This window comes from Trichoderma asperellum, chromosome 7 (genome assembly GCF_020647865.1).
Source record: "Trichoderma asperellum chromosome 7, complete sequence".
In the NCBI taxonomy this organism is placed as follows: domain Eukaryota; kingdom Fungi; phylum Ascomycota; class Sordariomycetes; order Hypocreales; family Hypocreaceae; genus Trichoderma; species Trichoderma asperellum.
The window spans coordinates 187,880-206,926 of NC_089421.1; the positions used below are offsets into that span (position 1 = coordinate 187,880).

Here is a 19,047-nt window from a genome sequence, read left to right on the forward strand (position 1 = left end):
GGTGGCGATTGCGCCTGGAGGCTGCATCAGGTCGTCATATAGCTGGACTCAATGTGTAGAAGACTTTCCAGTGGCTGGCGGATCTACCGGATGGACAAAGCCGTCATCCACAGCATTAACCGGGCGCAAGGCAGCTCTGGGCTCTAGACATGTCCCTATATGTCTTCCCTCCACCTTTACCTCAACAGTCTTCTGAACTTAACATGGTCCATCTTACAAACCGTCAAGGCGACAAAATATTTCTTTCTGTTTGGGCCTGCAAGTGAATCCAAAATGCTGCTCAATCGTACTCGATCGAATGTGGACCCTCATATCAAAACTGATGAAGGACGCAAAAAAAGCAAGGTGCCAGGAGATAAAGGAGCTGTCGGATGCGACGGAAGATTTGAGGTATGCTTCCAAACAGATACTGGGGGCCTGGTGAATTGGTGTAAGAACCTCCAAGAGGCATCACAACGAGTGAAGAACGATGTCTGCTGTGATCCTATATGCGAGAGACGCAAGTCAACCAAGGGCCTCCGCCCACCGTTGAACATTGCAATACACATAGTCGGTTCCCGCGGCGATGTTCAACCTTTCATACCGATTGCTCAAATCCTTTCCAAGCCCCCGTATGAGCATCGAGTGCGCATTTGCACGCACCCTGCGTTCAAAGACTTTGTTGAGTCTCAGGGGGTCGAGTTCTTTAGCATTGGCGGTGATCCTGAAGCGCTAATGTCATACATGGTGAGGAATCCGGGTCTGTTTCCCAATCGAAAAAGTGTCAGGGCAGGTGATATTGGAAAAAGAAGGGCGGAGATGTGGGAGATTATAAATGGTGCGTGGCGAAGTTGTATCGAAGCTGGAAATGGAATGGGGGATCCTGTCAAAGCTACCGACGTAGAGGATGTTGAGGATCTCTTTCTTGCAGACGCCATTATCGCCAACCCGCCATCTATTGCACACATCCATTGCGCCGAAAAGCTAGGGATCCCGCTACATATGGTTTTCACAATGCCATTTTCTCCCACTTCGGCTTTTCCACACCCATTGGCCTCGATGAACTACGCTGGTGCGGATGCCAAGACAGCCAATTATCTTTCTTTCGTTGTGATGGAATTGTTGATGTGGCAAGGGTTAGTCCTTATATCATGTATATGATCCACAACAGAATCTTCATCTACTAACTTAATTCTTCTGTTAGCCTCGGAGATTTAATCAACAAGTTCCGCCGCCAAAAGCTTGGGCTAGATCCTATCAGCGTCATGTGGGGATACCAGCTCCTGTCTAGACTCCGCGTACCGTTTACCTATCTCTGGGCCCAGTCTCTAATACCCAAACCACCTGACTGGGGCTCGCACATCGAAATCGCTGGATATTCATTCCTGCCACTCGCCAGCTCTTACACGCCTCCACCCGAATTGACAGCTTTTCTCGAGGATGGGCCCGCCCCCATTTACATTGGTTTCGGATCTATTGTTGTTGAAGATCCCGATGCTCTTTCAGAGCTCATCTTCGGAGCTGTTAAGCTTGCTGGAGTTCGTGCCATTATTAGCAGAGGGTGGAGTGGTGTGGGGGATAAGTGTACCGTCCCAAAAGAAGTTTTCTTGATTGATAACTGTCCACACGACTGGCTGTTCAAGCGCGTCTCGGCGGTAGTTCATCATGGAGGTGCTGGTACCACTGCCGCCGGAATCGCGGCTGGCCGACCTACTGTCATTATCCCTTTCTTTGGCGACCAACCTTTCTGGGGGAAGATGATTGCACGCTCTGGAGCTGGACCAGAACCAGTGGCGTTCAAAGCATTGACAGCGGAAATCCTTGCCGAGAGCATAACCTTTGCTTTGTCCCCGAGCGCTCAAGAGGCCGCAAAACGAATGGCGGCAGATATTTCTCAAGAAGATGGTGCAGAAGATACCGCAAAGAGGTTCCAAGATCGCATTGCATTGGACAAATTCGAATGCGAGATTTGTCCAGGCCTCTTAGCTACTCATTGGCATAAGAAAACGAAGACGCGCTTGAGTGGCTTTGCTGTTGCATGCTTAGTTGATCGCGGGCTAATACAACCCCCTGAGCTTGACCTTATACGACGCAAAAATTGGTACGTCGATGAAGGTGTTGAGCATCCTTTAGTGGGGTTTGTATCCGCATTCACTGGTCCCGTGATGGACATAACCACAGCAACGTTCGACTACAGTCATGCTTTGAGATCTCGACCCAAGCATGCCCCTGCGCCACCAGAAGGTAGAAGGCAATCATGGCTTGATCCATGGGCAAAGGATAAGATCGAGAATGGATCAATAGCAAGCAACGGGACGTCTCCGAGCCGTCGAATTAATCCCACCACTTTCTCTCGTAGAGAAATGGAGTTGTATGCCTCGAAAGTGGCGAGGAAATCCATAAAGACCAATAACGCCGATGTCGATACCCTTCTTCGACCGCCAACTCTGTATGATAAACAGAAAGCGGCATGGCACGCGCGAGAGAAAGGTCGAAATGGCCGCATCTTCTACTTAACTCGTGCGACTGGCCGGTATGCTTCTGAGTTAACCAAAGTAACCCTAAAAGTTCCTGTATCTTTCTTTTATAACATTGCAAATGGATTTCACAATTACCCTTCGGTCGGCTATGCTGGGGTTGAAGTACGTCGCCGAGACCAGATCGTCAATTTTGAAACTGGTCTTGCGGCAGCCGGCAAAGAGTTTACGCTCGGAATGTGGGAGGCCTTTAGCGGGGTGGTTGTCTGGCCTTACAAAAGTATTCATGAAGATGGTGCGAAAGGAATCGGCAAAGGTGTATGGCGCGGCTCAAAAGGCTTTTTCTCCAACTTGGGTGCCTGTGAGTAATCTTTCCCAATCCCTCCGTCCAATAATCATAAGATGACTGTGGTTATTATTATAAGCAATTGGCAACAAGTTACTAATATCGGCGTAGCAACTTTTGGTTTGCCAGGTTATACGCTTAAGGGTGTGGAAAGGGAGCTGCAAAAGCACCATCTCACTTACTGTAAAGCCGAAATCATTCTAATCAGGCTACGACAAGGCATTGAAGCTTTTCGAAACGCCACTCCACGAGAGAGAGATGGAGTTGTCTGTCGATGGCAGAAACACATCCAAAAGAAAGGTTTGTGAATATCCTTTGAAAGTGAACACTCATGCCGATTTATGGTCACCTTGGTACCCTGTATGATATAGATTGGGATTATACGCCCGATTTACGTCGAAGACAGTGGTTAAAATTTATATTTGTACAGATAAACGATTAGTACTGTTTTTTTTCTTGTCCTTTGAAGTATCCTGTGTATCTAGTAACAGCTATATTACTCTGTAAACTTCATGTGTGCTATGCACTTAAAATTTGGTGAGACCTATATGATATATTCAGTGTGAAGATGAGTTCAGTCGGCAAATATCCAGTATGGGTCTATGTCATAAAACGAGAGACCTAATTGCTCACTTGAAGCACCAGGTTTGCCATTCATGATAGTCTAGAGTAAGATTGATAGAATTCGACGTATTCAATCCATAAACCCAGATTAATAGGGGCGTTGCATATCTTTGTGATATCGTTCATCTACGCTAATTAAGCGCAGCTGAGAATATCATTACCGATGAGGCGGAATGAGGGCAGGGAGGTCGAGTTAAACAGTAAGTGATGTGTTATTTCGTACATTGGACTAACTGGGCAATGAGACTTCAGCAAGGACAAAAGCGAACAAGACAGCGGCCTAATAAAAGCTCCTCATTATAGTACAATTAAAATAATTAATTTGTAATTCTCCCCCGCAACGCTATTCTTGAAATGAATTACGCTGCGTTTATAGAGCAGAATTTTATTACTGAAGAGTAGAGTGAGTGGGTCTTACCGAGGTAATACTATTTCTCTCTCCTAAGACTTGCTTTCTCCGCGTCAAGCTGCTTAGGCCATGATGGCATATAAGTGATTAGTATTATGCAGCACTCTTATTATTAAGGTTAATGTTTCTAGAATTTCTATTTAATGACTGCTAGATTTCTCCTCGTTCTTCTATTATATAAGCTAATATATATGATTCAAAGAGCATCCAGCGGACCTCAATGAGTTCAACTGGGCAACAGTCTGGAAAATTGTCTTATAGCCTAACCGAAGTGACAGCACAATTCTCGTGCAACGATTGATGTACATAAAGCATACATAGTCGAAACAGCGTATTCGCCTTTCATTAAAGATGTGACATATAATCTTTAGTCACAGCTGGGCTAAGGAACTACGATGAAAGTTGTCTCCACTTTGGCTCTTTCTAATACTAACATCTGCGAATCATGGAATAATACAAGCAAAGTCGTCAACTTGTAGAATGTATAATTCACGGACACTAGTTCAAATACCGAGGTCATTGTGGAGCCCGATGTTTGGTATACATAGCGTTGCTGGCTTGGCAGCTACGGAGAATGCCTGCTAGTACATGCGGTTTGGAAAGCCTCCAAGGTACCAGAACCTGGGGATCTGATGGACACACGTTTAGTAAATAGCAGTGAGTGTCACAAGGCCGCGTGGGGACTTGCCACAACCATCGGCCATTCAATACGTCTGCATTACGAGTGTGCGCAAATTGTGTTCTCGAACGAGAGCTTGATACTAATATATATAGAACTAGTATGCGGATTCAGAAGAGGCCATTGGCAGATTTGGAGCCGCCAAGCTACTAAAGTACCTTACTATCTCGCATTATCTTAATCTACGATTAACACTGCTTATCGTTTTCATATCGGCGATGGCGATATTTTGGATCACATCTATCACTTCACTGCTCCATTTTCCAAGTTTGGAACGAGGTTTTGGGCAGTTAGTTCTTGCGCACGAGAGGTTGCAGTGTTTCCATCTCCCGCTTACTAGCGTCCCTCAGCATGGGAGAAATTACATGTAAACGAAACAGTCCCATCACTAAGGCCATACGGAGTAGCCGGGCGCATGTTGCCAGAGTAGGAAGCAGCTTTGGAACTATATTTGGAAAAATGTTCCTTGGCCTTAACATGTGAAAAGTACAAAAGCTGGGATGGATGAAGACGGGAGCGCGGCATATAATATACACTTGACTGATTTAAGGTACAAGGTCACGACAGACAAGAAGCGCTCGCGCACAGTTTTCGCGTGCTCGGAAAAAAAAAGGTTCTTACTGTAAGATTGCGACACCGGAGTCGGAATGCCCAGCGCCAAAGCTCGAGGCTATAGACGGGCATCCATTAAGAGATACACAGTCAACAGCTTTCTCTGAAGTAGGTGGAAACTCCATGGAGTCCTATTGATCAAGCAATTCGAACACTATAACTGCAAACTGACTCGAGGAACCGACGATGCGATGTCTAGCAGCGGCTCCAGAACCAAGCTTGCTTACCAACCACGTAGCCTTGTACTCCGTATATGGCTTCAAAGCTCACATTGAAGATAGTCTCAACTGTTATTAGGTAAGAGCTGCGCGCTGTTAGTGCAGCAACATGTGGCTTGCTGAAAGTAATGGGGGCTGCTATCATTCTCAGCCCTCGGATGTTAGAGTCGGAACAAACGGGAGATTGCGGAGCTCAGCTGGAGTTAGCTAAGTCCCGAGTATGCGGGGAGCGGCACTAAGGCGAACAATTTTCTGGGGAACCGGGGCTCCGACGGATGAAGAACTATAGCTAGTGGGAAGAGAGCAATCCACGTCATGGGGCGCCCTTTTCCCAATCCACAAACTGCTTCTCCGACAGGTCTGCAACTTGTTTCTTTTTTTACCTTTGTTTCTTTTCACCGCACTGCTGCCGATTGGCGTTGCTGAACACGATGCCGCGACGACGCGCCAGCAAGGCTTGCCTTCATTGCCGCCAGAGAAAGGTCCGTTGCGATGTGACGCTGCGAGGGGTTCCTTGCTTGAATTGCCAGCTGGATCACCAGACATGCGCGATCCAGGAGCGCAAATCCAAACGGTATGGCGACCGTAGCTGCGAGCAGTTTCCTTCATCAGACTGACTGTGGGGGCGGCCAAAGACCGCTGGCAGATTCGAATATTTCGGCTTACCGTGAAGGCGGCGCGGTGGTCGAGGGCCTATCGACGAGAGTTGCAGACGAGAATCCCTCCGGCATAGACAGCATAGATCAATGGGCCAAGCGACTGGGCGGAGTGCCACCATTTGGCGCCAAAGGATTATCGACCAGCCCTCACAGCGACGCACGATCGAATGAAAGCAACTGTATCGACCTCGAAGGATTCTCGCCGAAGACTGCATCGGCAATTGCGAATGTACACAACGGCAAAACGAAGTCGAGTCGATATAGTACATTCTCGAATTCATCAAAAGCGCGAGCCAATAGCAACGCATACAACAGCTATGACACTCTGCCCTTTATCGCAACCCCCGAGCTGGGACACCTCTCAGCTCTGGATGTTCGTTTTATGCAACTCAATGGGTGTTTCGAACTCCCTCCAATGCCGATTCTCAACGAACTAGTTCGAATGTATTTTCTTCATACACATCCTATCGTACCGCTCCTTGATGAGGGTGATTTTTGGGATTCATTCTCATGTTCAAGTGGGGAGAAAATTTCTTTGCTTTTGTTTCAAGCGATGGTATTCGCTGCATGCGCCGTGAGCCCAGAGTCCACATATCCTTCGTATAATGTTAATACTGTAGTCTCTCTAACAAAAACACAATAGTTCATTCCAGAAGCTGTTGCAGAAGCAGCAGGTTTCCCCTACCCGAGGGCGGCCGCAGAGGCTTTTTACAAGAAGACCAAGGTCTGGAGCCTATCCCAAGCACGCCGTTGAAAAGAACACTGCTAAAAATGCGAAATTTATCCTCTATACAGATCCTATACGACTTTGAAATTGAGTCGAATCCCATCGCTCTCGGCCAGGTGGCAATACTGCTCACCTTCTGGCCGGGTGGTCTACGGCTGGGCCTAACGAAAGCAAACTCAGCATGGCTGGGCACAGCCATTCGACACGCAAAATCCCTCCGAGCACATCATTTATCGTCGAAGCATGCCAGCCAGCACACGCAAAATGTCCCCCCCAAAACACGGATAATGCTTCGGCGACTCTGGTGGTGCTGTTACTTTCGCGACCGCTCTCTCGCGCTGGCTCTTCGTCGAACGATGCGGATCCCTGAAAAATATCCATTGTTAACTCTCGAAGATTTCGAAGGCGAATTTCACCGCTCTCGCGTATACAATGCTGAAGCAAAGCGCCATATTTTCGATATTTACATTCAAATATCTAAGTTAATCGTAATCATGACGGACGTGCTTCGACTATGCTCGATTTCAGAAGACGGAATAGATAGCGAGACGACCAGGACGGATCATCATGCGATAGCGAATTGCATGGCTCAACTGCAGGCATGGCATGATGAAACCAGGCTACAGTTTCCAGATGATGGAGACCGGCCAGGTGTCCAGCCACACTTTGTCATCATACAGACCAATCTGATGTTTATATACTACTTGTGAGTTCCAATGTCACCTATCACAGCATAATGCCGGTACATACGTGCGGCAATACAGCACTTACAAAAGCTGACAGTGTGCTGATTAAGCGCTGCGAAATTGGCCATCCACCATCAAGAGATTTTCTATGCTGTTCGCGATTCCGACAATGCAAATGGCGAAGGGCCGTATCCCACCCTTGCCGGCAAAAGCGACCAAGTTCGTGATGCTGTCAACAACCTTATCAAGCACCTTTCCAACCCTGTGCAGCTTGGACTGGCGCAATATCTACCCGTCAGCGTGTAAGATTATACCTACTACTACTACCATTCACCATTTTAATCCCCGCCCGTGAGCATGCTTTATGCTAACTTGTTCTGGGTGTCAAGCGTTGCATTTGTTGCCATGCCCCTCCTGGTACAGATTCTCAATGCAAAGATCATGTCCCGCGGCGTGGTAAGTTCGCGAGCGGCAATACATCAAGAGCAGCTGCATTCCCTGATCAATCTGGTCAAGCAGTGCCACCGGCGGCTTGGTGGAGTCGACGCCATGTGTGTTATAATTCGTCGACTAACGGATGCGGCTCAATCCCGATTTCTGACTGGAAAGACATCTCAGGTCACTGAGTTCATCGATTTAATTGACTACAGCCCGCTTGAGTACCTAAGATTCTTCTTGAACCTGGACCTGAACCTCAGCAATGCGACGTTAGTAGAGAATATCCGGTTTTCAGAGCTGAAAGAGGAACTACTCCAATCGAAGAAGACTCCATCAGAAAGCGAGAGTCACACACCGGTTCCGGATGCAGAACAGACCCCGTCATCCACGCAGCCAACAGAGCCAGCCCTTATATCCACATCTACACAGCAAGATGCATGGGGCCTGAATTTCCCGGGGGCCAAAACCGACCCTTTCGCCGCAATAGGCGACTCTCCTCTGGACTTTGACGAGCTCCTAAGTGGACAGGGCATGCTGGGCATCGACCCTTCTTTGATTGATTTGGAGTCTCTGCCCTTTATGAATCAGCGTATGGAATGGGAGATGGATGCCTGGCTGGTGGGAGGATCCTAGGAGGCAGCTGCCACTGTGGCCGTCCGTATGACATGTGCAGTGAAGACATTTTTTTTTTTTTGGAGGGCGCTTAATATGTTCCTTTTCAAAGAGGAACTTTCAAGGAAACAAACTTCGAAAAAGGAAGTGGAAAACGAATTAGCATGGCGCTAGGGGGGCGGTTATTCATTGTGTCTATTACTAGTTTCTGCGTTGTGTGCTGGAGCACGGAATAGCTCACAGCCAACTGACAGAAAATGAACTTGATTTTGTGCCGAGCTTCCTGATAATATCCAAAAAAAAATTTCTTTCACCGTCACGCAGCGAGCTAAAGGTGTAAAAAAAAAACCGCCGTAGATTGGCCACGAATCATGCCATCCTTGAATGATGGGGTGATGAATTTAGCCGGAGCTTTCACCGAGTATACAGTGGGAAAAAAAAACGTGGATTTTTCCAATGCCAAGGCTATCGCTTGAGGCATCCCGGATGAGTAGCCCGGAGCAGATGACTCTGAGAGCATATTAGCGGTTGATCCCGTATTGGGGCGCTACACGGTAACACACACGCCCCCCCATACTGCCGGTTAATATAGCCGCCTCGTGGATAGTTGGAGTGGGCATGAGATCCTTGAGTAGACAAGGCTTCCCCATTCGCGGGTGTGGGTTTGTGGGGTAATATTGCCGCAACTGGGGCATCTTATTCGCCTTGCCAGATAGCTATCAACTCCACTGCCTGGGGAAATGGGAATCGCGACTCAGCAGAAACGCGGAGGGAGGTAAGCTGGTAACCCAATTTTGGTACAATACGTGTACTTGTGGTGGTAGTTGCTACTGTACCACGAAGAACTACAAGTATATTACATGAGTGGCACTGCTACCCAAGCTTCATACGGGCTGCTGCATATGGGCTGCTCCACAGGTCTAAATACATGGTAGCCCAGACATGACATTTATCCTCCCGCTAGAGATTCAGCTTTATTATCCACTACATCACCATGTTAATATTAGAGTGGGAAAAAAAGCTAATACCACCACTGCTAGCAGCATTTTGGCGGTCCTCAGCCAGCCTCGCCTTTGTTCACCAGGAAATGCTGGGACGAAGCGGGCTGAATACTCCAGGAAATGCTCTGGTTCTCTGGTCCGGGGAACACGCCGAATAGGGTCGCCACGGGTGCTAAAGTCGGACCGTTAACACTTTTTCTTCGCCGCTCTTCATTCCTTTAGGACCAGAGCCCCTGTCAGTCAGTTAGTTGGTCGATGTTGGTGAGCCACTCGTGAGCTACGGAATATTTCAAGGCTGCGGCTATTTAGGCTAAATAGCCAGAGCGCTCCTTGCCGTAGCGCCGAGAGTGCCACACGCTTTGGGTGAATATCGCATTGATGCTTCGAGATGACCCTGCCCGTCGGGTACATGGAGACAAGGGCAGAAAAATGCTTTGGAGACAAATCATTTATAAAGTAGTAACGGCCCTCTGATTCCCAGGGTCGCATTGCAGGATGTAACAGAGCTCAATTCGGACTCTGCCTCTTTTTTTTTTCCTCTCTTCCTACTTCCTCCTCCTCTTTCCTCTTCTCATCCTCTACTTTTAATTTTTTCCTTTTCGATATCCGAAGTCCTGTTGCTTTGAGACAAGTGAAGAAAGGAAGCACATTCTCGTCTCTTGTTCTCACAATGGGCGTACAAGCCGACTCCGGCGCTGCCATCTACGATGCAGCGTTGAATCGCCGCCAGGCCCTTATGGGCAACAGTGGAGCTCGCGCTCTTCTCAAGAACTTTCGCGTCTTCAGCTTAGCTGCCTTTGCTTGTATTGGTGGTGTGCTATATGGTTACAACCAGGGAATGTTTTCTGGTGTCCTTGCTATGCCATCTTTCAAACAGCGTAAGTGGCATATACTTGTTCATACTTAGAATTACAGCGTAGTATCAAGTTCAACTATTTGACTAACATGCAATATCAGACATGGGAGCATACGATCCTCTCGACGACAATGCTAGCCAGACTAAGAAGGGTTGGTTGACGGCCATCCTGGAACTCGGTGCCTGGTTTGGAACCCTGTTCTCTGGTTTCATGGCTGAGGCCATCTCTCGCAAATATGGAATTATCGTTGCCTGCTGCATCTTCATTATTGGTGTTGTGGTTCAGGCATGCTCCATTGAGGCCGGATATTCTGCTATTCTTGGAGGTCGATTCGTTACGTATGTTTACATTCCATAATAAGTTGGCGTGGACTCATGCTAACTTTTGAAACCAGTGGTATGGGAGTTGGAAGTTTGTCTATGATTGTGCCAATCTATAACTCCGAAGTGGCCCCTCCGTAAGTTCTCATAGTTATTTGTCCTATGAATATAGGCGGAAGAAATCATAATACGAGGAAGAGCGAGAAATAGCTAACAATTTTCCAAGTGAGGTTCGAGGTGCTCTTGTTGCCCTCCAGCAGCTCGCTATCTGTTTCGGAATCATGGTTTCCTTCTGGATTGATTAGTATGTCCTGAACATCAAAATGGTTGCATATCTATATCTACGATGGAACTAACATATATTAGTGGCACCAACTATATCGGCGGAACTCAACTTGGCGAACAAAGCGACGCGTCTTGGCTTGTACCCGTCTGCCTCCAGATCTTCCCCTGTCTGTGTCTCTTGCTCGGCATGATCTTTATGCCATTCTCTCCTCGTTGGCTGGTTCACCATGATCGCGAAGAGGAGGCCAAGAAAATCTTGTCGACTCTCCGGGATCTTCCGATCGACCACGAGCTGGTTGAACTCGAATTCTTGGAAATCAAGGCTCAGTCTCTGTTCGAAAAGCGAAGCATCGCTGAGCAGTTTCCTCATCTCCGTGAACAAACTGTGTGGAACAACTTCAAGCTTCAGTTTGTTGCTATTAAGTCTCTCTTCCAGTCGAGGAGCATGCTGAAGCGAAGTGCCATTGCCAGTATCACCATGTTTTTCCAACAGGTAAGACTAATATTTCTACATATTTCTACACTCCTTTTCACATCACAAAAATTAACATTATTGGCAGTGGACAGGAATTAACGCCGTGCTTTACTATGCTCCGACCATTTTCAAGGACTTAGGACAAACCGACAACACCGTTTCTCTACTTGCAACCGGCGTGGTTGGCATCGTCATGTTTGTTGCTACTGTTCCTGCTGTGCTGTGGATCGACCGAATCGGACGTAAGCCTGTTTTGATTACTGGTGCCATCGGTATGGCTACATGCCACATTATCATCGCCATTCTCTTTGCCAAGAACTCCAAGAGCTGGCCGGAGCACCAGGCTGCCGGTTGGGCAGCCATTGCCATGGTCTGGCTCTTCGTTGTCCACTTTGGTTACAGTTGGGGACCTTGTGCCTGGATCATTATCGCCGAAATCTGGCCATTGAGCTCTCGACCTTATGGTGTCTCACTGGGAGCATCTAGCAACTGGATGAATAATTTTATGTAAGTCAACACCCAAGAATCCGGGCTTACTTTCAGCTTCTAATACGTTATTCCTCTACAGCATTGGCCAAGTAACCCCCGATATGTTGCAGGGCATCACGTATGGTACTTATATCCTCTTCGGAGTCCTGACGTACCTCGGTGCTGCGTTTATCTACTTCTTCGTTCCTGAGACCAAGCGTCTGACCCTGGAAGAGATGGTAAGACACCCCATCATAGCCAAACCTTCAAAGGCCATGATACTTACTTCTACTATAGGACATCATCTTTGGCAGCGAAGGTACTGCACGTGCAGACTTTGAGCGCATGGAGGAGATCAACAACGAAATTGGTCTTACCGCAATCGTTTACCGACAAGCTGATGAGGTGGTCACAGTGGAGGCTGAGAAGGCGGCCTAGAATGCTCGGCATTTTCTAATTTCTTTGGGGATGAAGATTGATAGTTGGTAATTGCAGAGTGAATTATGCATCAAATTGCGATATTGCATGTATTGATCTCTCGGCTCCTTGAAAACTTAATAGCAATGCGTAATGACATGCGCATTAATAACAATATATCCATATCATTACACGTATCTTCAGTACGAGGTGCAGATTTATTTTCCATGCCATTCATCAAAGTCAATAGTAGCTGCAGCAGTAAATTGAGGGGCTTGGTATACTCATACTCTAATGATAGAGTAATCAAAGTCAGACGAGGCCTGTGATATATATAGCTGGCCATAACCATTTCTCTCTAGCGCAAACTAAGCTAGGAACGGCTGCTAATTGTCATATGGAGCTCAAGGTCATGAAGAGGTTTAACTACCTTTGGCAACCTAGGGGGAAGTAGCCTCTTAAGAATAGTAGTCATTGGTAGCACATCTTTCTCCACCATCTTTTTCTCAAAGGGGAGGGGAAGACCCCACTCTCCACGATTTCGACCCCGTAATGCTCCATTGATAGGCTTTGGTCATTCTGACTGCGAAGAAGTATCTAGCAGATAGGCGTAAAATTGCTTCGTGTATTATTCCAAGTGAATGCGAATCTTGATGAAAGGGGAAAATAGCTAACTGCTGCATCGGATAGCTATCATAGGATTTAAAGACGTTCCTATATCAATGCGGGATTGCATGGTAACGCAAGGAGTATAGTCACTAGCGATAAGCTTTCTTACAAGTTCACACTGCACTCGAAGATAGCTTCAATTAGCGTGGATCTTGACGCTGATAGCATTTGGTGGCGACCGCGGTTCCCCGCGGCGTGCGGCCTAGCTAACGGGTGTTTGTCTTACAAGTGACGAATGTGATTACATCAATGTCTCGTTAGTTTAGTGGAGGGTATATATATGGCTTGTGCTTCGTTCTCCGACTGAGATTTGTTCCCTCCAGCAACATCACATCATCCCTACATAAAATGGCTGCCTCAGTGAAGATTTCTTTGCCCAATGGGCTCAGTTATGACCAGCCCACTGGTCTTTTCATCGATAATAAATTCGTCGCCGGCAATGGCGAAAAGTTTGCCGTCTACAATCCATCGTAAGGCACCCTAATCACCCTTTCGAGTCGGCTAATCTCTTATATAAACGGTGTAACCTGACTTATCTGCTCATTAGAACTGAAGAAGAGATCATCACTCTACAAGGCGCGTCGGAGGCAGACATAGATAAAGCTGTCGCTGCTGCTCGCCGCGCGTTTGAGGGAGAATGGTCGGAGCTTGAAGCGAAAGATCGAGGCGCTCTCATCTATAAGCTTGCTGAATTAATTGAGAGAGATAGAAAGCTACTAGCAAGTATCGATTCTTTTGACAACGGCAAATCTTTCTCCGATGCATATGGACTGGATCTTCTTGAGAGCTATAATGTTTTCCGGTACTACGCCGGCACCGCCGACAAGATCATGGGCAAGACAATCGAGACATCGCCCAAAAAGCTGGCTTATGTATTGCAAGAGCCTCTCGGAGTTTGTGGCCAGATTATTCCTTGGTAGGTGGACCTGAGGAGACAAGCTGTAACTGGGCTGGGTATAGCGACTAACAGGAGTACCAGGAATTATCCGTTCATGATGCTCGCATGGAAGATCGCACCAGCGATAGCATGCGGAAATACTGTAGTGCTGAAGCCTGCAGAACAAACACCTCTCTCAGCTCTTTACTTTGGCAACCTCATCGCCGAAGCCGGCTTTCCACCAGGTGTCGTTAACATTGTCCCCGGCCTCGGAGGTGTAGCTGGCAAAGCTCTTGCGAGCCACTTGGACGTTGACAAGATTGCCTTCACTGGAAGCACTGCCACTGGAAAGGCAATTATGAAGGCAGCCGCAAGTAATCTGAAAAACATTACTCTCGAATGCGGCGGCAAGAGCCCGTGTATTATTTTCGATGATGCAGATCTCGATCAGGCTGTGAAATGGAGTCACAGTGGCATCATGGATAACATGGGTCAAGTAAGTCTACCACAAAAGCGCTGCTTTTATATGCCCTCTGTCTTTTTCATTTTACTTCTCTGGGTATTGTCATATAATTAATCTTAAATATTAGGTATGCACATCAACATCACGTATCTGCGTGCAAGATACGATCTACGACAAATTCCTCGAAAAGTTTACCGAGAGGACAAAGGAAGCCGCAACAAAGATTGGCGACCCATTCCATGAAGATACTTACCAAGGGCCTCAAGTCTCCAAAGCACAATTCGACAGAGTGTTGGGCTACATCGAAGAGGGCAAGAAGTCTGGTGCCCGACTTCTCCATGGCGGTGCTAAGCACGGCGACAAGGGCTACTTTATTCAGCCCACGATTTTTGCAGACGTATTAACCCCCCACCCCACCCGTTTTCTTTTTCAAAATTACATGAAGATTTGCTAATGTGGGTGATTATAGACTACGGAAGACATGAAAATTGTCAAGGAGGAAATTTTCGGCCCCGTTGTTGCAATTTCCAAGTTCAGCACCGAGGCAGAAGCCATCGCCAAGGCAAATGATACATCATATGGACTGGCCGCTGCAGTTTTCACGCAAAAGGTGGCTAGGGCACATAAAGTTGCTCGCAAACTTCAAGCCGGCATGGTTTTCATAAACTCCTCCGGTGATTCACATTTTGGCATTCCGTTTGGCGGCTATAAGTCGTCGGGCATCGGTAGAGAGCTTGGCCAGTACGCTCTAGATGCTTATACGCAATCTAAAGCAGTCCACATAAATCTAGGTACCGAGCTGTAATTAAGCCTTTTACTAAGAGAGAAATGGCACGAGAAGGAAAAATAAAATAAAAGTTCGTTGGCGCTCTTGTATATTTGTTTAGTAATAGGTGTTCCTTACACATGTGAGACTGCCAGGAGTATTCAGTGACACTCATCACAGAGCAATTTACGCTCCCATCCGTATCTACCCGGTCTCTGGCTAATCAACGATTTAATTTACGCCATAGGAATGCAATCCTAAACATACATCGCAATAGCCACGTGATGGTCTTCTTCTAGCTCGGCGAACTGTGATAGCAGCCCGTGTTAGCTTATCGGCTTGGAAGCCACAATGACCCCTCATTTACCGTGATACCATGAGGGGTAGCGGAGAATATATGGTAATAGCGCTCGCTCTCTTTAGATACCATTTCTAGCGCTCCTTTTAGATTCCATTTCTGGCCAAACCTTCCCCAGACTCGAGATTCTAATCGACTCCATTGGGCAGCGTCAAGGGCGACAGTCTATAAGTGGAACACTGGGGCTAATCCCGAACCCGTTATAAGCCGGCCTCTACCTCAGCTTTAAACTCCGTTATCTTTCCTCTCAACATTGACAAACTCATTCATACACGATAGGCTACACAACCCAGAGTACAAAAAAAATAACAAGAAACAATGGGTGACGTTCAACAGCTTCAGTCTTGGGAAGTCAAGGCTTCTTCAGCTAGAGCAAGGCGCGATGCTGGCCTAGCCAAAGTTGAGCCTAAGCTAGAGGGCATCCCTGATATACTACCCCTCAGTTCTCAGGATCTACCAAAAGGCGTGTTGACACCCCGGGAAATCGAAATCACAGAGAAATACTCTGTTACCGAATTATTGAAGATTCTCCGTGAAAGGAAGATCTCAGTTGAGGAAGTAACGCGAGCATTCTTGCGCAGAGCAGCGGTGGCCCAAGTTGCTGTACGTGTCATGTACTACTATGCATATCTTGCATATATCACTGTTGGGCATGATTTGATACTAATTAGTCCAGGTCAACTGTCTTACTGAGCTGCTATGGGATCAAGCGATAGCTCGTGCAAAGCATCTTGATTCGTTGCCAGAACCCAAAGGCACCTTTTTCGGTCTTCCCATCTCAACCAAGGAGCATCATGGCATGGTCGGTGAGAACGTAACTACCAACGCTTCCTATATCGGTTGGGTTGGTGATAACCATGGTTCAAATCTTCTCTACGATATCTTGTATAGTGAAGGATGCGTCTTCTATGCCAGAACCACTCAGCCCCAAACGATCATGCACTTGGAGACGAGCAGTAATGTGTATGGAGTTACTGTTAACCCATACAACCGTACTTTGACTCCTGGAGGAAGCTCCGGAGGTGAATCTGCCCTCGTTGGTATGCGCGGCAGCATTCTGGTGAGTGACATAAATGCCGTTATTCATGCCTTCTGATCAGAGTACTGAGTTGAGCAGGGCGTTGGTGGCGATATTGGAGGCAGTGTTCGATGTCCATGTGCCCATGTCGGCATATATGGCTTTAAGTGAGTGGAATAGCTCTGCTATGCGGCTTTTGGCATTATTGACACACGCTTTGCAGGCCAAGTTCTAAACGAATCTCTGTCTTTGGGCAGAGGGCTAACATGGCTGGCAAAGAAACGATTCTCTCTACTCCTGGACCCATGACAGTAGAGCGTGACGCACTAGAGCTCTTCATGAAAACTGCTATTGCTGCTGAGCCATGGCGCCACGACCCATCCCTTACGGTCAAGGAGTGGAAGCCATATCACTTCACAAAGCCTCTCAAGATTGCCGTCCAATGGTGGGATGGTGTTGTGAAGCCACACCCTCCCATGATACGCGCACTCGAAGAAGTTGTTGCCGCGTGTCGAAAGGCTGGTTTCGAGGTGGTTGACTGGAATTGCGAGTCGCTTGGCCATGATGAAGCTTGGGATATCATCTCAGGGCTCTATTGGCCCGACGGCGGCAAGGAGGTCCTTGATTTGATCAAGGGAGCTGGAGAGTCGGTCTTGCCATTGACCAAATTTATCATTGAAGAGCAGCCAAACGTCAAGGACAGGACCGTGGCTGAGCTTTGGGAGGTGAGTTATCCTCCATGGCCTCAGCGTTGATTTCTATGAAGCACACTGACATGTTTTCTTTTGCTTAGCTCACCGCTCAACGAGATGCCTACCGCGCAAGATACGCCAAGGCCTGGACAGATACCGCAGCTAACGGCGAGAGAGAGGTTGATGTCATCCTGTGCCCTCCTTCATTTGGAGCTGCTACTCCTCTCGAGCAGTCGCGGTACTGGGGCTACACTTCGCAATGGAACCTCCTGGACTACCCGGCCGTTGTCTTCCCAGTCACCACCGTCGACCAGGTGAAGGACGTAAAGGATACCAGCTACGTACCTAAAAACGACCAAGATCGATTTGTGTATGAGATGTACAGCCCAGAGAAGTATGTCAATGCGCCAGTGAGCCTACAGATTGTTGGCAGGCGACAATACGATGAAAAGGTTCTCGCCGCATTGGTAGAAATTGAGCGTGCTATGGGAAGACCATAAGCACTGATATCTGCTATAATATTGTGTACAAATATTCTGGTTAGTAGAGTTTGGTAGAATTAGAAGCGACTAGCATCATCTAAACCACGCAAAACATTCTATGTTTGTCTCTATGAAGCGTCTAGTTATATAATTCAGCCTGTCTCTCAAGCACAATTGGATGCCTCACAGAGCCTGGCTTAAGCTCGGCAAAGTTCAAGTTGATGCCTTCCTCCACTTCCGGATACGGACCTAGAGGAGTTATTGCTAGTGGATTGATTTTCGGGTGACTCTTCGTATACTTCTCCAATGTCAGGTCAGGAAATGCTCTCGGCTTGATTTCCGATTCTCGGATTATATCGACTCACGTTTTCTTTAATGTGTTTGAAATCTGTCGTCTCCTTGAATCCCTTTACATTCCAATACAGATTCTTCAGCCATTCGTGAATGACAGGGTAATTTGCGCGAATGGTCCCCAGGTTGCATTTGAAGTGCTGGACATAGACAGCGTCGAACCGTATAATCGTCGTGTATGCGCGGATGTCTAGTTCTGTAAGATGGCTACCTAGAATGTATGGCCCACCGTTGTGGTGGATGAGACTTTCCAGATGGTTTAGGGCGGCAAAGACAACAGGCACATTTTTGTCGTAGGCCTCTTGTGTCTCTGCAAATCCGGCTTTGTAAACTCCAGAATTTAGATTTCTCTGCATCCACTCAGAAATTTCATCAATTTGGCTTCTTAAGTGCGTCGGGTAGAGATCCAGGTCGTATTTATGTCCCTCTTTGGGCAGTATATCCTCAAAGGCGGTTGGAAGCCAGCGCAGCAGCTCAGCGCTTTCGTTGTTCACAATGGTTCCCTCTTTGGTGTCCCATAGTACCGGAACGCTGTATTTTCCTTTGTATTCAGAATCAGCTTTGAAGTAGACCTCATGAATGTGCTTGGACCCGAATAATTTGTCTACAGTCGCTCCCGCGTATTCGTCATTTGAAGTAGGGAATCTCCAGCCTGGCCAGCCGCCGTCGCCCTTGGGATACGGCATCACAACCGATACATCGATGAGAGATTCCAGCCCTTTAAGATATCGTACAAGGAGAGCACGATGCGCAAATGGACAGAAGAGCCCGACGTAGAGGTGATAACGACCAGCTTCGGGTGGGAATTGGCTCTCTTGCTTGATAACTCCATGCCAGGAGTCAGTTGGGCCGGCGTGCACAACAGCCATGTTGGGTTAAAAGACAATAAACAAGCTTTGTTAACTTTGTTCGCTCCAAAGTTTCTTTAGTTTCACAAGCCTCCTAAAAAGTGTTAGAACTTGGCGATTCTCATGGTCAAAAGAGAATGACATCCAATGGTCTTATTAATCTTCGGAGTAAGGCCCCGCACTGTATGGCCGATTCGCGGAGTTATTTGACGCCAGAGGCAGTTTTGCTGACAC

The 19,047-nt window shown here is 47.4% G+C and overlaps 6 protein-coding genes across 6 annotated transcripts; 5 read left to right on the forward strand and 1 right to left on the reverse strand.

Moving 5' to 3' along the window:
• Positions 1-227: 227 nt before the first annotated feature.
• Positions 228-3,250, forward strand: TrAFT101_010817 (uncharacterized protein). The gene is made up of 3 exons (XM_024910177.2): positions 228-1,115; positions 1,184-2,817; positions 2,914-3,250. Exons 1-3 carry the CDS (start codon positions 274-276, stop codon positions 3,108-3,110), a joined length of 2,673 nt encoding a protein of 890 aa, XP_024756761.1. The 5' UTR covers positions 228-273; the 3' UTR covers positions 3,111-3,250.
• Positions 3,251-5,415: 2,165 nt separating this feature from the next.
• On the forward strand, positions 5,416-8,830 carry TrAFT101_010818 (uncharacterized protein). Its single transcript, XM_024900991.2, has 6 exons — positions 5,416-5,918; positions 5,980-6,577; positions 6,647-6,727; positions 6,799-7,436; positions 7,527-7,718; positions 7,806-8,830. The coding sequence occupies exons 1-6, from the start codon at positions 5,776-5,778 to the stop codon at positions 8,485-8,487; spliced, it is 2,334 nt and encodes a 777-aa protein (XP_024756762.1). The 5' UTR covers positions 5,416-5,775; the 3' UTR covers positions 8,488-8,830.
• Positions 8,831-9,486: 656 nt separating this feature from the next.
• On the forward strand, positions 9,487-12,486 carry TrAFT101_010819 (uncharacterized protein). Its single transcript, XM_024910178.2, has 8 exons — positions 9,487-10,345; positions 10,425-10,662; positions 10,719-10,781; positions 10,871-10,948; positions 11,011-11,422; positions 11,490-11,911; positions 11,973-12,111; positions 12,170-12,486. The coding sequence occupies exons 1-8, from the start codon at positions 10,138-10,140 to the stop codon at positions 12,308-12,310; spliced, it is 1,701 nt and encodes a 566-aa protein (XP_024756763.1). The 5' UTR covers positions 9,487-10,137; the 3' UTR covers positions 12,311-12,486.
• Positions 12,487-13,277: 791 nt separating this feature from the next.
• TrAFT101_010820 (uncharacterized protein) lies at positions 13,278-15,245 on the forward strand. The gene is made up of 5 exons (XM_024910753.2): positions 13,278-13,428; positions 13,506-13,874; positions 13,938-14,331; positions 14,426-14,695; positions 14,768-15,245. Exons 1-5 carry the CDS (start codon positions 13,307-13,309, stop codon positions 15,101-15,103), a joined length of 1,491 nt encoding a protein of 496 aa, XP_024756764.1. The 5' UTR covers positions 13,278-13,306; the 3' UTR covers positions 15,104-15,245.
• Positions 15,246-15,458: 213 nt separating this feature from the next.
• Positions 15,459-17,777, forward strand: TrAFT101_010821 (uncharacterized protein). Its single transcript, XM_024910179.2, has 5 exons — positions 15,459-16,025; positions 16,099-16,482; positions 16,540-16,607; positions 16,664-17,165; positions 17,234-17,777. The coding sequence occupies exons 1-5, from the start codon at positions 15,741-15,743 to the stop codon at positions 17,630-17,632; spliced, it is 1,638 nt and encodes a 545-aa protein (XP_024756765.1). The 5' UTR covers positions 15,459-15,740; the 3' UTR covers positions 17,633-17,777.
• Positions 17,603-18,998, reverse strand: TrAFT101_010822 (uncharacterized protein). Its single transcript, XM_024904369.2, has 2 exons — positions 17,980-18,998; positions 17,603-17,912 (listed from the first exon to the last, which is right to left on the reverse strand). The coding sequence occupies exons 1-2, from the start codon at positions 18,832-18,834 to the stop codon at positions 17,754-17,756; spliced, it is 1,014 nt and encodes a 337-aa protein (XP_024756766.1). The 5' UTR covers positions 18,835-18,998; the 3' UTR covers positions 17,603-17,753.
• Between the last annotated feature and the right edge of the window lie 49 nt (positions 18,999-19,047).